General features: G+C 42.7%; 1 protein-coding gene across 1 annotated transcript in view; it reads left to right on the top strand.

Moving 5' to 3' along the window:
- ABCA12 (ATP binding cassette subfamily A member 12) overlaps positions 1 to 17,724 on the top strand; it is an 85,308-nt gene that overhangs the window by 44,027 nt on the left and 23,557 nt on the right. The window contains exons 23-35 of the mRNA XM_080598740.1: positions 1,445 to 1,751; positions 4,317 to 4,431; positions 5,765 to 6,094; positions 6,978 to 7,047; positions 7,148 to 7,282; positions 7,965 to 8,120; positions 8,857 to 9,034; positions 10,584 to 10,802; positions 11,461 to 11,657; positions 12,055 to 12,215; positions 13,952 to 14,176; positions 15,252 to 15,390; positions 16,699 to 16,951. Coding sequence (XP_080454866.1) covers positions 1,445 to 1,751; positions 4,317 to 4,431; positions 5,765 to 6,094; positions 6,978 to 7,047; positions 7,148 to 7,282; positions 7,965 to 8,120; positions 8,857 to 9,034; positions 10,584 to 10,802; positions 11,461 to 11,657; positions 12,055 to 12,215; positions 13,952 to 14,176; positions 15,252 to 15,390; positions 16,699 to 16,951 — 2,485 coding nt within the window. The remainder of the gene's footprint in view (positions 1 to 1,444; positions 1,752 to 4,316; positions 4,432 to 5,764; positions 6,095 to 6,977; positions 7,048 to 7,147; positions 7,283 to 7,964; positions 8,121 to 8,856; positions 9,035 to 10,583; positions 10,803 to 11,460; positions 11,658 to 12,054; positions 12,216 to 13,951; positions 14,177 to 15,251; positions 15,391 to 16,698; positions 16,952 to 17,724) is intronic.

Below are 17,724 nucleotides of genomic sequence, written 5' to 3'. Positions count from 1 at the left end.
GTAACAGAGTCTCAAGTACTGCTGTCAGTTGAAGTTAGCCTGGTACAGGATGGGAGTCCAGCCTACACAGGTTGGCTTTCCACCAGTGACTGTTGTGGTCACAGCTTCCACAGCACAGCCATCGATTTTCACCTAGAGCTATGGGTCCTGCACATTCAGACCTCCTTATGGCAGTGTTTTACACCATCCTGTTTATACGTTCTCTTTTCTTGTACCTCTGTCGTCTTTAAAAAGAAAGCCTTTGGTCATCTGGTGTTTTCTCTTGGTTAATTGAAATAAGTTTTGCTGCCCTTAGGAGATCTTCATGCCAGAGCTTCCTTCTCTCAGGCCTCCAGAGGGAAAAGATGCTTTGATTGAAAAAAATATGATATAGTTCAATTTATTAGAAGATAATAAAGATCTTGAGATGCTCCGGTCCAGCACTTCATTATTATAATGGGTCTTCTCAGTCACACCTTTTACATTTGTGGGATTGGATTTCAGCTTCAGATCAGACTGCAGGGAGGAGAGCAGGGAATAAAAACTTATCCATTTGAATGATACAAACATGTCTTAATTCTTCAAGAATGCACAATATCTCCTTAATTAGGATTAACTCATAAGTTCCATGACCTGTTGGGTCTTGTTCCTCATAATTTAGGTGTAGATAGAAACTTTTTCTATTCTTTGTACTTCAGGCCCCAATAATACTTATCTAATCCCATAAAAGGAGTTTCCTCTATGTTTGCCTTCCTTTCCATTGCATGTTTCATATACAGAATAATCAGCCAAAGTATTCTGGAGAGAAAATATGTGGTAGTGGCATATATATCAAACAGACATTTTAAAGAGAAAAGGAGTCCTGTCTATCAAACTGTTTCTGGTATTCCATTTCCTAACAGAAATTTGCAAAGCTTTTATATTCCCAGATATTTTTCAGCTTTGCAGGAGTTTCTGTGTGCACAAAAGTATGTCCATGAACCGTTGTCAATGCCACACTCCTGAGGTTTGTGTTACAGTATCACTATGTGAGCTCTGGTGATGGAGTACGTTTGGGCATGTTCACGAGAGATGCATGTGCTAAGAGACATACCCTCTAGATCTGTGACAGTCTGTATTAACAGCAAGATTTTTCCAAACACAGCTGGTTACTCTGAGAGCCTTTAATTTTTAAATACTCAGTGGGAGAAGACTTGAAGCCTTTGGGGTGTATTTAGCACCTGGAATCATCGGTCACATTTGGAAGTTAGGAGGAGCTGCAGTGATGTTTGCTTTCCACTTCCAAACTCTTGATAGTGACCATAAGCAGCCTGCCCATCTGAGCATTATTTGTGCAGCAAAGAAATGAAATGATGGACTGTAATGTAGAAAAGGCTTATAAAAATGAGGAGTTCCTACATATGTGTGTACTGCTCCCATGCTATCAACTCTGACTGAAGGAAAACCCTTCCCTTTCTGTTCCAAGGTATCATTTTCAAGCTGCCTTCAAGCCGGAGCAGCCCCGTCGGTGGGGCATTGGCCCTCCCTCCTGTACTCAACTACACCATCAGGATGAGCAGCAGGATTACACAAACCACCAACAGGATAAGGGAGCGCATCTGGACTGTGGGACCACACAACTCCACCTCGCAGAGCCAGATCTACAGCCGGGCATTTATCTATATCCAGGACAGCATTGAAAGAGCCATCATTCAGTTACAGACTGGCAAGAAGCTGGAGGAAATAGCTGTTCAAGTCCAGGCCATGCCTTACCCCTGCTACAATAAGGATATGTAAGTTTGTGGGACTTTTATCTTCCTGGTTTTTGTAAGCTCTTCTTGTCTGACTGGTGGAGTCGGCTTCACCAGCTGTGCTGGTCTCCTTAACACCTGTCCACATGGGGTGGAAATGATTTTGTGTTGTGATTTTTCAAGGGTCTGAACAAAAGGGGAAATTTTGGACCCTAGCATAAATGGCCTCTGTTTAGTTTGCCCAATCTTTTGCTTTCGGTGCTCTGTATGTGCCTGAATTGTCATGGTAACTACAGGTTTTACAGCTGGTAAAATTTGCTGTTCTTGTTTTACTTCAAAAGGTGGAGCTGAGTCTTGGGTTGGCAGGACTTGGGTTAAATAGGAGCGTTGGCTTGTTCTGCAGGTGTTTACGTGCAGACAGTGCGGCAGAACTTAGAAAACGTACTTATTGGGCAAAAAGAGCCCCTAGGTTTATGAGCTTTGTTCCTACAGATTGCCATCCAGCTGTGCTATTTGTTATTCATTCCACTGATTCGGGCTAATATTCAGCGTACAGTGAATAGTTCTCAATCCAGGTGCCTCTCTCACAGATGCTTTAAGAAGGATAAGAGGGAAGATGAAATTGTACCATTCATCGCCGCAGTAATGAGGGAGGAGAGAAAAGCTTTTGATGTGCCGAGTTGTCAGGGTTAACAGCCTGTTATACAGAGCAGTGCAGCATGAACCGTGTGTGGACCAGAATAAGTTCTGAATGGTAAAGTAGATCAAAAAGTTTTGGATCGCCTTCCTTTCCACTCGTCTTGAGCCAGATCTGCAGCTAATATAAACCATCTCTCTGCCAAGTGCAATAGAGAGAAGCCAATTTCTCACAGCTGAGGACCTGCCCCTCTGGCAAGGCAATTTTGGTCGGCATTGGGAAGCTGGCAACATGGTACATCCTCAGAGTTATTCCCCTGTCCACAGCTGGTGGCCAAGCTGAGTGGAAAACACACAGGGAAGGGATTTCGTGTCGCTCAGAAAGCACTGAAGGATGTTCAGCAGGTAATATTGGTAGGTTGGGCAGGCAATTCACACAGACATGAGGGTCTCCTGTGGACCAAGTTTACAAACTGAACTTTGGAGCTCTGCATCTCAACTGCATGAGCTGAAAGATGACCTGGGAGCTATAGCAGAGCCCCTAACCTCCTGTGTCAGCCTGTCTTCTGCGAGCTGGGAACTTACCGTCCCTCCTTAGGGTAAATGCATGCGAAGTGCCTGCCAGTATGCAGGCAGGGAACATTCAAACCAAGCCTCAACTTCTTGCAGCAAACGTGGATTATTGCTGTGAGATAGTTTTGCACAATGATTAACTGGCTGCTGGGGGCACTTACTACAGTGTTATCTGTTTCTTTGCTTGTTCTTGGGCTGCTGAGAAAACAGCTTGCCTTTGGGTTTCCCTCTCCACCCTGGATTCAGAGAGCCATGAGTTTGCTCAATTATTAAACTACCTAAAGGCTTTGGATTTGCATCCAGTAGAAGTCATCATAAAATGGCTGTTTATCGATTCTTAGCACATAGTTACTGTCCTGGAGAGAAATAGGAGGAACATATGTACTACTACAAAGAAAGTATGGGAAATACTGATTTTTTTATAGCCTAGAGATAATGCACAAGGTGGTGATAAAAAAAAAAAAAAGGTGGCAAAAAATTGGTAAAGCTACCAAAATGCCTTTTCATCGTTCATTATAAATATGACTGTATTCGCATGGAAGCATTTCCTAAAAGCACTGGTTTGGGGACATTTTGGGCATTACAATTCAAAAATGTAATTTAAAAAAAAAGTAAATTAAAAAAAATTGCTATTGTGGATTGAACTTTTCCCAGGAATAATACCGATTTTTTATTTTTTTTTAAACCAGGTTTAAAAATAAGGGAGGAAAACGTAAGCCCTTTAGATACGATGAATTGAATCTCCCAGTCTCCCACTGTAAAAACTTACTTTCCATCACAAAATGAGAATTGTACTTTGGGCCATTGTTGTGTCTTTTCTCAGTGCACATTTGGCATGGGAGGAAGGTTGTAAGGAGGAAGAACCAAGAATTACGAAGCCCACATTGCAGACCTGGATCTGTAATACCCATCCTGTGGGGCAGCAGGACAGACACTCTGAGGGCAAGCACTGATACCCAACCTCAAGCACCAGGAAATATGGCCAGATAACAAAATTTGGCCATTATATTTATTGCCAGAACGGCTGGCTGATGGGGTGTTTCCAGGTTGGATGCACCCCACCAGAGAGCCAGGAGATGCCATTGCCAATGGTGGTTTCTTCTGCTCTTGCCAGTGGTGCTGCTGAGCAAAACTGCTTCCAGAACCTGGCTGGAAATCCCCATGTGATTTAATAATTTTTTTTTTTTTTGAACAGCCAGGAGTTTCATGAATAGAAAATCCAATGCAATGGCAAAATAGCCTTTTTTTTTTCTGTAATTATTAATTATACTTCACATTTTGAAATATAAGCCTGTCTTTTCCTGTGCCAAAGTATTATTCTGAGAAATATATTCTGTATAAAGCTTTAATCCCCAGAACATTTTATATTCAGCTAAAGCCTACATTTGCCTTTTACAGGTTCTTAACCAGCGTGACCTACTCTCTTCCATTTGCTCTGATGGCTGCCTGGGTGCTGTTTATAGCTGATTTTGTTAAAACACTTGTTCAAGAGAAAGATCTGAGGCTTTATGAGGTACACTGAAACTTTCTGGGGCGTGTAAAATTATAAACAGATTTTCCTTATTAGTGAGTTGTAGGTCCCATGTGCAACGTTAAATGGAGCAAAACAAGCATTAAGGAAAATAATATTCCATATACCTATTGTCTGGCCTGCAGTGTTTGAATTCTGACATTGTAAACAAGCACAAAAATGTAGAAGTGCAGGGCATTTGCCCTTGAAGTGGTGAGAATATTGCTTTGCCATGCTGAACACTGGAAACATGGGGACCTCACAAAATTACAAGTTTTCTGAAGATTTAAAGCTCCCTGAAAATTGAGTTTGAGTCGTACCTACTGGGAACAAAGACACAAAGGGACTTTCTTCCTATCCTTGAAGTTATTATACTTAATAATTCAGAAGGTGCTACATTTTACATCAGCTCCTCTGAAATGAAGTCCTTCCTTCAGGTTGCCTATAAGAAAAGAAATGACATTGAAACATAGGGAATTTACTGCAGTAACTTGGGTTTTCAGTATGAGCACAGGCAACAGATGAACAGCAAAGAACTTTTTGTAAAGCTAAGCTTCGGCAAACAACAAAAGCTTAGGCAGATTTGGTTTTTATCTAGTACCGTGGAAATATATTAATTCACCAAAAAGCCTTTCTAAGAAAGTGCACCCTATGAACTCCAATGAGACAGACAATGAGTGAACCTCAATAGCTAGTTGACGGCCCCATTAGTTCCCAGTATAGTTTTGGGAACCCACTTTTGTTGTTTCTAAGACCTAGGGTGTCGGTTTTCTGTTTAGGTGTGCTATCTACAACAAGACAACAGCATTGGTCATTTCTTTTGGGTTTAGCAATACAAATTTACAGTTCTATAGGTCTTGTGGCTTTGATCATCAGCTAATATAAATTAATATCACTTCTGTATAACCATGCTAATTTATCTCTTATGCATTGCCTTGGGGATGTGTGTGAAATGGCTTGGTTTCAAAGAGACCTAAGAGTTTTTATGTTCAAGCCACGAAGTCAAATAGCATTATTAAAAAAAATAATAATAACCAAAATGCTTTAGAAAGGTTACAAACGTAATGCCAGCAGCTGCTTTGCAACTTGTGGGTTGCGGCACATGATGCTTGCAGATCCTGCCCCTGCTGTTCGTTTGCAATAGACTGCTTTGCAAACCCAGGGCATTCCAGAAATGTGGGAGCATGGTTTCTCCCTGGTTATCAACAGAGCAGTATGCCAAAGTAGGAAAGCATATTTTGTTTGTGTGCCCTATTATCACTGAAAAAAAAATCTCTTAATAAACATTTGCCATTTGTAATTCTTTTTTTTTTCTTTTTAACCCTTCTCTCTGTAGTACATGAAAATGATGGGTGTTAATGCAAGCAGCCATTTTATCGCCTGGTTCATAGAATGTGCCATCTTCCTTCTAATCACTGTCACCTTCCTCATTGTTATCCTAAAAGTGGGTGACATCCTTCCCAAAACAAACACATCACTCCTGTTCCTGTACCTCATGGACTACAGCCTGTCCATCATAGCCATGAGCTACTTCATCAGCGTTTTCTTCAACAACACCAACATAGCAGCGTTGGTGGGCAGTCTCGTGTACATCCTCACCTTCTTCCCCTTCATTGTGTTGCTTGTCATTGAAAATCACTTGAGCTTCTCGGTGAAGAGCCTACTGGTAAGTTCTGCTTTTCAGTAACAGGGATTATGTGTGTGGAAGCAGGCATTCCCCTTCAGTACACTTCAGTTGTTATTAAGGCTTGTGTCACAATTATACATGAATTCTAAATTCTAAATTCCTTTCTAAATTCCATCAGTGGGTGTTGACAGGTACGACATCACGTAGCAGGAGAGCTGGCCATGGCCTGGTTCAGGGAGGCCTGGAATTAGTGGTGTTCTAGGACTGAACACAATACTTGTGCCATTTTAGGGAGTTACCACCTGCCTGCTGAATCAGAGTAGTGTGAACCCTCGCAAATTGAAAGGCAAAAATGGGTTACCTTCAGCCACCACGAGCAGTAAGGCTGGTCAGTAAGGAATTTAGGTTTCAGGACTGTGAAGGAGGGCTGGCTCTGCTTGTCCTTTAGTTGTATGTATCTCAAATTCATAGTCACGGAAAGAGACATAAAGCCATGTCTCTTACCAAGGGTAGAAATAAATAGGTATTAGGTTCCAGAAGCTGTACTTGTTTTCTTTGAGTCCACCAAATTTGAGAAAGGACACTTGTTAATTCAAGTGGTAAAATTATTAGCCACCTCAGGTAATTTTCAATCACAACTTTATTTCAAAAGCCTAAATTAAAGCCCTGAATGAGGGATTAAGTTGGGTACTGGGAGTAGAAGCAAAAGGAGGGAAGTCTGTAAGGAGTTATTACAGACCATCACCAGAAGCACTGTCCATGATAAGCCTCATCCACTGCTCTTTGTGACTGTTGGAAAAAATCTCCCTCATTTTTGTAGCTGTTGTACCAAGCCAGTGAGGTACCTGATTGGTTGTCTGACTTGATTTCTTTTTGAGACTAATTCAAAAATTGTTTGTTTTCAATTTTGTTTATTCCTCAGAGCCTGTTGTCCCCAACTGCGTTCAGTTATGCAAGTCAATACATTGCTCGCTACGAGGCACAGGGCATAGGTATGTTTATTTTACAAAAAACTAGGATTTGAGTTTCCATGGATGTGATGTTTCATTAACTAATATGGATTCTGTTGTATTTCTAAATTCCTTTCTGCAGGTCTGCAGTGGGACAACATGTATAAATCCCCAATGATTGGAGACAACACCTCCTTTGGCTGGATGTGCTGGCTCATTCTGATAGACTCCTTCATTTACTTCATCCTGGGGTGGTATATAAGGAATGTATTCCCAGGTAAGGATATGTTGCATTGAGGTTGCTGCTGTACCATTTCCTTTGGAAAACAATGAATACAACACTGGCTGATTCCAGTCTGCCCGCACAGGATATTTCTGTTCCTAGACCAAAGGGCCCATGACTTAAGTGGTGGATGTCTGAGTATTAATGAAACTGGGACAAGACAGAGGGAAAAACAGGGTTCTTCTGCTTATCGTGTGGGTAGGTGAAACCCATAAGGAAGCTGAAGCCAAGGACACAGGAGGGTATGTTTGCTGTCTGGTCGGTGAAAATGAGAACAGAGCATGTTAGCCAGCGTTTGTCAGCTGAGTGATTATGGGTTGCGTTACTTATATCATTCGATTTCAAAAAGTAATTCCTGCCTTGGGCAAGAGCCAGTACATTTATCTTTTGCTTTTCTTCCCCACCTAATGAAGCAGTCCACTGGCACACAGAAATCTACCCAGTGGAAAATGTAAAGTACTCCAACCCTCCGGCTATGAAGTTACTCAGAATAACAAATTAGCAAATGCTTCCTATTGTGCCAATTAAGGGAAAATCCTCTACCAAGTATCAGTAGTACATGAAGCACATCAAGAGAGGAGAGATCTCTACGGAGTTCATTTTTTGTTATTTTGAGTGCAATCTAATAGTGGTGCTTTCTGCAGATACCTGGATGAGCTTCGTTTTCTTCTTGCAGGACGATATGGCATGGCTGCTCCCTGGTATTTCCCGTTCCTTCCATCTTACTGGCTCGAATACAACAGTTACCTCCCCTTCTGGAGTGAGAAACAAAGAGGCCTCTTCTTCAGCAAGCTGATGCTAAGGAAAGAAACTCCCCTCAACAATAAGATATGTATGTGAATTCTACATGGGGTAGCAGTGCCAACTTACACTTCAAGTAAACGAAGTGGAATTTGTAAAGGGGCACTGCTCTCAGAAAGTGCATTTCTGTGTTAATCCTTATTTTGTAGCACAGAAAAAAACGGAAACTGTTGCTTACCTGAATGGAGATTTGGCTTTTAAATTTTCCTTTTTCTTCCTATTTGATATGGAAATCCACTACTGATATTCACATGCATATTTGTGTATACTGTAGTTTGGCAGATACCTTAGATGCATATGCCTCACTCAACAATGCTCTGCGTAGAAAAACACACTTTTGTTTGTGCAAGCAAAAAGAAGTTTCCACTTGTCAAAAGGGATATGTGCTGCTTTGTTTGTTTCTTTAAATATTTAGCCTGTAAAATGTAGTGAGCTCACAGATACAAGCTTGCTGATTCTACCTAACAAAAATAATTTAGTAGTTTTGCTGTGCTTTCTTAGTATAGATTACGTTAGGTGCTCTGAAACATCTAAATATGGGACCTTTCGGAAGTGATTAACACTTACTGTCAGGAGTTGTAAGAAGTTGCAGAAGTGAAAAGGAGAAATCCGGAAGAGCTCAAAATGATTCAGATCCTCTGAAATGTTCTCTACATTCCTTGTTGAAAGGCATCTACCTTTTCTGTATTTTATGCTATAAAAAGCCCTGCTTATTTATAAGATGAAAAAAAGTAACTGTCCTCTGCCCCTTCCCTTTGGTGTTGCAGGTGCCCCCCCTCCTCACCTGGAGCCAGAGCCCACTGACCTGACCTTGGGAGTCTCCCTCCGTGGCATAACAAAGGTTTATGGATCCAAAGCTGCAGTGGACAACCTCAGCCTCAACTTCTACGAAGGGAATATAACTTCCCTGCTGGGACACAATGGAGCTGGGAAAACGACGACCATGTATGTGCTCTTTAAAGTTGGGATGTTTTATACTGTGGGGCATGGCAGGGTGAATGAGAGAGCAAATGGGGCTGTGCAGGGTTGGGGAGCTGAATAAGATGCTTTATTAGGACAGATCGCTCCTGCAGTTTTATCTTGGTCTTAGACAACCTCAGCTGTCCCTTCATCTGTTAGAATTAAAGCTCCTTTGCTGCTTAGGAATATGCTTTTTAGTCTGGTAGGATCACTGTAATACACAGCACAGCAGCTGTTCCAGCATTTTGTTCCATGAGGCTTTGGTGCCTGGGGCTGGGTTGCTCTGAAAGCTGTGGGTAGCTTTGCACATGCCAAAGTTGAAATGATATTAGCACAAAAGCTTAATAAAGGTATATTTCAGCTGTACAGACTCATGTCTTGACTGGGCTGGGATGGCAGTAGGTTAATACATTGGCCTTCCAGCCCTTCTAGCCTTGTCATTTATAAATTATTGTTTGAGTTGTTAGATAAAAGCAGTAAAACAAACCTGTAGAACTTGATTTCTCCACTGATATATATATATGCATCACTCTGAAAGCAACATTAAGTTGATAAATAGAAGCCCCAGAAGAGCCAAAATCAGTAAGACAGATGTGTGCTTCATCTCAGCTTATTAGAAATTCATCTCATGTCCTCTTTGTGAAGTGTAGGCAAAGGTGATGTACAGAAAAATATAATGGCTTCTTGAAACTTAGTGCAGGCTTGAAATCCCGAGTAAGGTCACAAGTTACTTCTCCTCTCCTTTTTAATGAGGGTTAAAAGTCCCAGGAGAGAGAGCAACACGGGGAAGGTGAAAGGCAGTCAGAGATGCATCTTCTCCCTTTACTCCCTGCAGGACAGCTCTAAAAACAACCCATATTATGTAAGTAGTTATTCCAAGCAGAAGGTGTTTGACTCGGGTCTGTTAGGTAGGTAGCATTAGTAGGTAGTATTATTAGCTTGAACTAGTTGAAAGTGCTGCCCTCTGTGAGGTGCCTTGCCTGGAAGTCCTCTCCCATTCCTTGTTAATAATGGCAGTGAAGTCAGGTTTCCCTGCCGTGATGTGGTTAGTATGATAAAGACGTGGTTTGCAATCTCTGATGTGGTTAGCAGTATGAGGCTGTCTGGATACTGCAGACAAACCTCAAAGAATGAAGAGTAACTGCATTACCTGAATTACCAGTGATTAAATGGGAAGTGAAGGGCATTCATGAGTATCGATGTACGGGACACACTGTGGTCTGAGTTGGAGAGGGGAAGACCAAGGAAGATAAAAGTATATGTGAAAAGTAGCCAGAGTTCCATACGCAAGCTTGGTACTTGCCCTCACAATCCTACAGAGAGGGAGGGGGATGTTCTTTGATGTTAATTGGCCACTGCTCTGCCCAAGCATGGCAGGCAGCAGAAGAAGCTGTGTTCAGTTATTTCTGGCTGCAAGGAGTGCGGTGGTGATGGAGGGAAGCTTTGCAAATAATAATAGGTACAGGACCATGTGGAAAAAAATCATGTCTGGCTTTCTACTTAACTTTCTTTACAATTTATTTTTCCCTTTCAGATCTATTTTGACTGGGTTGTTCCCTACATCATCAGGTACTATTGTTGTCTATGACAAAGACATCAGGACTGATCAGGAGGTTATCAGGAAGAACATGGGTGTGTGCATGCAGCACAACGTGCTCTTCAACTACCTCACCACGAAGGAGCACCTGCTGCTCTATGGGTACATCAAAGTCCCTCACTGGAGTAAAGAAGAGCTCTACCAAGAAGTTAAGAGGTATAAAACCAGCAGGGTTGGGGAAGAGTGAGAGGGCTCTGAAAATTATTGTGTGGTAGTGCCATTGCCCCTACAAAGCTCAAATGAATGGTTTTGAGCACAGTTGCAGACCCAGCCTGGAGTTCAAATAACGCCTTGGTCTGCCTAGAGGAGGATATTGAGTGTTGAAATCTGGGGCTGTAAGAAAACAACGTCTTTTCTCCAGGGGGTTCACAAGCTTCTCTGGCAATTCTTTGGAGATGAATTTATCGGCCTAAGGGTCTGGTCCTTGCTTCTTTACAATTTTCCCCAGAAAGGGATTTAATCAACCAGTCAGAAAGATGATGTCGGCTTTATTGGTTCTGCGGAGAAGTGAAACAGCCAGAACATCCCAGGGAATTTGGATCTTGGTGTTCTCTGTTGATGAGGTTGAGCCTTTAACCTTGGCTTGTCAGATGGAAACTTTGAAAACATCCTAAAAAAAGATTTTTTAAATTAAAATCCCAGTGGCTGAGCTATAGGATGAATCATCTCAGTGCACTGTGACCATTTAGTAGAGCAGTCCATACTTGAGCAGTTTTTCATTTGCAGTTATGTTTTTTGGGTATTTTCAGATTCCCTGCTTTTAAAAGATGCCTGAAGGACAACCTCTGGGGGTTGTTTTTTCTTTGTTTTGAAGGACTTTGAAGGAGACTGGACTGTACAGCCATCGTCATAAGCTAGCTGGTTCCCTGTCTGGGGGAATGAAGAGGAAGTTGTCTATAGCTATTGCTCTCCTGGGTGGATCAAGGGTGGTAATCCTGGATGAACCAACCACAGGGGTGGATCCGTGCTCTCGGAGGAGTATTTGGGAAATTATCTCCAAGAATAAAAAAGGTACTGTGATGAGATGAGATGCTGCTCAGTCACAAAAGCGATTTGTGTCGCTTGGAAATATGATATCAGTGGCTTTGAGAAGCAGTTTTTGGAGGCCACAGAGAACTAGCTGTGGGGATCTGGGACTTTGCAGAGCTTCTGGGTGCATTCCAGGCTCTTCTTGTAAATTCACAATGTCATTTGAAAATAAACTTTACGATAATACACAACTTATGATAGTAACTTTCAACTTCTCTCTAATGTTGTCTTTCATCCAGTTTCATTATTAATTTCCAAAAAGCACAGTTGATTTTTCACCTGATGCTCTGCGTGCCCTCATTCGGTGAAGCTTTCACGGGTCCTATGTAATCCTTTATGTCTGTTCTGTGTTGGTTGACATCAGTTTTCTGTTTCCCAGGCAGAACCATCATTCTTTCAACACATCACTTGGATGAAGCAGAAGTACTGAGTGACCGAATCGCCTTCCTGGAGCATGGGGGGCTCAGATGCTGTGGGTCGCCGTTCTACCTCAAGGAAACGTTTGGTGATGGATATCACCTGACACTCACAAAAAAGAAGGTTTGTGTCAGAGTCCTACAAATTTAGCCTCACTTTAAGATAAATGTGTGATGTTATGATAGACATCTTGGGTGGGAAACTGAGTCAGTTGTATGATGTGAAGGAAGGAGGCAAGTCAGTGTCCCACAGACATGAAGCACATTGCAGAAGGTTCATTTTAATCTTAGATCTCTGCCATGGAATGGTTGTTTCAGTCTAATTTCTCTTCCATGGAATGGATTCTTTATGTGACCGTTTTATTGCAGGGTGAAAATGGGATGCATTTTGGGTTGAAACCTTTGGTTTTGGACACACAGGTTAAAGCACATGCTGGCTTTGTAAACATGTAACTACAGCCTGTAGATTGCTATTAAGAACACTTCTTATATGCTCCAGCCACTGAGGTACACAAGACACGGTGCACTGTGCTCTCTGGCTCACTCTGTCTGTCCTGTGCTGGAATTCACACACTTTTATAGATAAGTTTCCTTCAGAAAGACAGCCTATATGGAGAGTTCCCCAAAACATAGGAGTCTTAGCTGCAGATCTAACAGACAAGGCAGAGGTGTGAATCTGAGCCTCCTGTGCCCAGGTGAGCAATGCAATCCTCTTTGTCCTCCCTTCCCTTCTGGCCCTGGCTCCCTTTCATATCCCGTGGGCATAGTCACCGCAGCAGGTACTGCAGGGAGCAGAGGCAGAGATGCCTGGTGTTTGAGCCCACATGTAGCATGAGCTCTCAGCAGCTTCATCTCTGAAGGGGAGCATCGAGGCTTGCTCAGGGATGCTGTTGGCAGGAGCTGAGGATGGAAGCAGTACCAAAGTGGTTGCGTTGGATGCAGAGAGAGGCACCAAAGAGCTCCTGAAGATCTGCATGTGAGCATGCTGTGTCTCAGGGAGAGATGCTGACAGAGCACGTTCCTTGAAGCAGAGGGAGGATCTCCAAACCAGCCACCAGGGAGGACATCATACCAGGCCCTGCGACCCTCAACAAGCAGAAATTTCAGCTTTCTGCTTTGTTGGAAAAGAACAGGGTCTCTGTGAGGGTTAAAGGCAAGGCCAGGTGCAGAGTGTGAATTCTGGAGTTCAGAGATAAGAGATGGGAAAGGCCTGTGGATAGTACCTGGCCTGAGGCAAAATGTTCTGCTGTTTGCAAGGAGGGAGGAACTCTGTTCTTAAAGCCTTTATTACAGTGCTGTTGGTAGCCCCAGCACACAGAATAACACACAGATACTGTAAGAGATCAGCCCCTCTTCCAAATTGCTGGCAGTATAGATAGAAAAAATGAAAAAGGACCCATGTGCAAGCCCTATTTTTCATGGGGAAAAAGGTTGTAATTGTGCTGGCAGCCAAGCTCAGGTGTCAACTCTCCCTTGTGGCTAGGCTTTTTGTCTGTACTGTAAACCCTCTAGCTGGTACAAAATGGCCAATCTGTCCCAGTCCCTGTATGCTTGTGGACAGAGGGAGCTAGGTGAGCACTGCATGGACCAAGATAGGCACAGTGTAGTCCAAAAAGTCCCCAGAGCTCATCTCTTCCTCAGCACAGTGAGGGGCAGAGTGTCTGTGCCACATCTTTCAGTCTTCTTCAAACGCCAGAAACCCAGTTTCATCTCCTTTTAGTGTGTAAACTGAAATATTGCCTGTCTGGATTAAGTTTGCCCACTGGTTATACTGCAGGACAGAATTTGGTCTGAATCCTGCAGCAGGAATATTGACCTCCCAGCCCTCTCGTTGACCAGAGCATTTTCCTCCTTTTTCAGAATATGATAGAGGAGTGTGACACCGCAGCAGTGACCTCCCTGATCCAGTCCCACCTTCCAGAGGCTTATCTCAAGGAGGACATTGGTGGGGAGCTCGTGTATGTGCTTCCCCCCTTCAAGTCAACAGTCTCGGGGGCCTACCAGGCGCTTCTCAGAGCCCTCGATACCAGCTTGAGTGATCTCCACCTTGGTTGCTACGGGATTTCAAACACAACCGTGGAAGAGGTATGAGCTCAGGACTCGATTAAATGAAATGTTACTAACTTCCCAGAACTGTGTAGGTCTGCTTTCTGAGGTAGGTGATGGCACGTTTGGGATGTGGGAGTCACAGGCAAGGGAAGAGGTGGTTTGGTTTCTCACTGTGCTACGTTTATGAACACGCGAGCGTGTAGATGAATTCATCGATCTACTAAATCTACTAATGCACAAAGCATACCACTGTCTTACCTTGCTAAGACCTTTCAGCATTTTACCCAGAAAATAAGATGTTGGAGTTAGACAGGGGAGAGAGGGCAAAGACACATTTCTGTTTGAGGTTTGCTTCTCATTGCCATGAATTTGGGGTTGTCTCTAGACAGTTAGAAAACAGTCTAAATGCTAAACTTCAGCATGGATGCTGCCATGCACAAGTGTGTCACCTGGAGCATCTCAGAGTAACACAGGCATCTTCCTGCCCACAGAAAATCTCTTGTCATAATAAACACAATAACCACAAACATTTAGTTACATCAGAAACAAAAAGCAGCTTTAAACGATGAGTTTTAAGAAGTAGTTTTAAATGATGCAACCTTCCTCTTGCAGAGGAGACGCAGAGTTTGTCACCTTTCTGTCCAGAAATCCATGTTTATTTGTGTTGAAGTAGTCAGGATTGTCAGAGGCTGGAGAGGAAAATATCCCAGGGAGACAACCCTACTTGTTTCTTTACTGATGCCAAGCAGGGTAAGCTGCCTGTGTGCTGAAATGCAGCTTCTTTAACACCTACTCAGCAGTCATGGTAGCGGGGTGGCATTAGGGCAAGGTAAGTCCAACTGTGGGCAGCTGCAAAAGTTTAGTTTGCCACTGCTGCAGTAAGAGAGGTGACAGGTAGCTGGACAAAAACTATTTTATACTGAAAAAAAGTGAATTTCTCCCTCAGAACACAAAGGGAATAAAAAGAGGATTGTCATCCGCGATTGCTCCACAAACAGCTACAGAGTAGGAATGGGAGCTACAGAAGCATGTAGGAGAGTGGATTCTGATTATTGGTTTGCAAAATGGAGTAATTTGGACCAATTTTCCTTTATGTTTTCTTGCTGTGTAGGTGTTTCTCAATCTGACAAAAGAGCTAGGGAAGGACCCACGAGACGATACTGAACTGCCTCAACAACTGCCTGGAGCCAGTGGTCAAACTGGCAGTGACGAAATGTCTGTGAACACGGATACCTTCACGGAGAGAGATGGTACTGAATTACCTCCAGGTTTTATTCCAGATTTGTCACAGATGCAAAAAGTGAATGACAGACTGATTTGAGCTTTCCTGTCCTCTTTCTATGTTGGAAACCACGTTTCACCCAACCAGAAATCACAAAACCAATTAATCACTAGAAGCACAGCACTCAACAGTTGTTTAGATCCACTGGTTTGGAATGTCTGAATCGCAGAACAAATTACAGAGGGGGCTTGTTTGTATCCGCCTCCCTTTAATTTGATTCAGGTTTAATCTAATCAAACATAGTATGTGGGTGAAGGAGCAAATGTATACCTTTGAAAGTAATTGCTGTAATTGATGCAGAGGTTTATTTCTATGCAATTAGTAGAATTTGAGAGAAACTTTGTGGAAACCCCTTAGCCTGCTGCAAAAGCAGCACAGCTCTGAGCTGGATCTTTCTTGGAGCTCTTTTCTGTGTCCCAACCATTCCAGTAAGGGCAAACAGCAGAAAGGGCAAGACGGTGGCATAAATTCCCCTTCAGAAGAGAGTCAAGCTACACCACTATCTCCGAGAGTTTGAGAGCTGCAGAAGGTGGCATGGTCCAAAAAAATCTTGAACATCCTTTCTGACAAAGAAAAGTTTTTTACTTATGAATATATCATTTATAGTTAGGGTAACAGTTAAGGGACAACACAGAGGTATTTTAATACTTGCTTCTCAAAGCTGACCTGCACTGGAGATGTGCAGCTCCATAAACAGTAACCCAGACGTGTAGAGAAGTGTTTTATGTCATGCCTAATGAGAGCACTGAAGATGATTTGCTTCGTGTTGTATTATATAGGTTAATATTTTATGAAGAGGAATAGGTTGCACATGGTTTGGTTCTGCTTTTAAAGTGCTGCAAACTTGTCCACATAAGTGATCAATTAGTTTGTGCCTTTTTTCTTGTTCCTGAATGAATTCTCTTATTGATTTGTCTGAGGACCTGCCTTCTCAATGACGAGAATTTTCAGTTTGCAAATATAAAAGTTGCAACCAGGTAGGTAGGATGTAGATAACTTGTTGCATCTGGAAGCGTGCATTCCTCTTGCAAGATGTCAAAATGCATACCATGTGTATGCATTTGAAATCAAGCTAAAAACTGGTGTTACTGAGCTCATGACTCAAGACAAAACCTGAATCCTGTCCAAAGAGGGTATGTTCCAACCTAGTAGTTCTGATTTTTCCATCTGAAAAGGGAGAGCAGGTAGCCAAGGTTATTCCCTGGGACCTATAACTGTCATTTCTCTGCATTTTGCAAATACTGATCCATGACGAAACGCGTTCTTTTGTGCCCAGATCAGCTCCTGATCAGGTCAAAGAGCCTGCAAGGTTTGCCATTGCTGCTTAAGAAGACATCAGCTTTATTCATTAAGAGATTCCACCATACCCGGCGGGATGTCAGAGGCTTCATTGCTCAGGTCATCCTCCCAGTCCTCTTTGTGATGGCAGCAATGGGACTTGGGACGCTGAGAACTAAGGAGACTGAATATCCAGAACTGATTCTTTCCCCCTCTCTGTACGGCACATCTGACCAGGCAGATTTCTTTGGGTGAGTGCTGTTTGTTTTCATCCTTAAACCCGTTGGTTTATAAAAGCCAGTTGTTATCATCAGGATTATTTTTAAGCAAATACAGTGGAAAAGTATCATGCAGATAACATGTAGTGATAAAATTCTGTTCCTAGGGGTTTTCTAGGGGAGATGGCTTGGCTCAGACCAGCAATCAGAAAGCTTTAGAAAAACAACCTCTCAGTTGGAATTAACTCTGAAATATGTGAAAAATATTCGTCGTTGTGTTTGCCATTGGAGTCTTCTGTCCGTGTGACAGCCATGCTGCCTTGAAAGGATTTTAAAAAAAATATATTTACTCTTCCCCTGATGTGAAATGGAGGTGCCACATTAGTTGGCTCCAGCATTACAACTGCAGGATTAAGTTCTGTTCATCTTGTCAACCAGCTGCATTGCCCTCCCCTCTGGTAGTACAGGACATGCTGTCTCGCCCAGGACTCACTAGTCCAAGGCGTGCAGTGATCTGAAGAGCATGATTAGGACGTTACCACCGAATGATTTCCTTGTGCTTAAAAATCCCTTTACCAAAAGGAATATAATTTGTCCCGTCCTGTTGTCGTGAGGTGAACTGCTTTCTCCAGTGGTTCTCAGCTTTAAGAGAGCAATACAAAATTAATCTGGAACATCATTACAAATCGCACATCTGCTCTCAGGTGTTCTTTCCCAGGACTGCTCATGCCTTTATGCTTCAGTACTGCTAGATGGGGGTAGGAGACACGTGTCTCTGAGTCCTGTATTCCTAAAGCTCTCTGCTT

The sequence above is a fragment of the Anser brachyrhynchus genome (genome assembly GCF_964034855.1).
Source record: "Anser brachyrhynchus genome assembly, chromosome: 7".
Classification (NCBI taxonomy): Eukaryota; Metazoa; Chordata; class Aves; order Anseriformes; family Anatidae; genus Anser; species Anser brachyrhynchus.
This window is presented reverse-complemented; position numbering and strand designations above follow the sequence as displayed.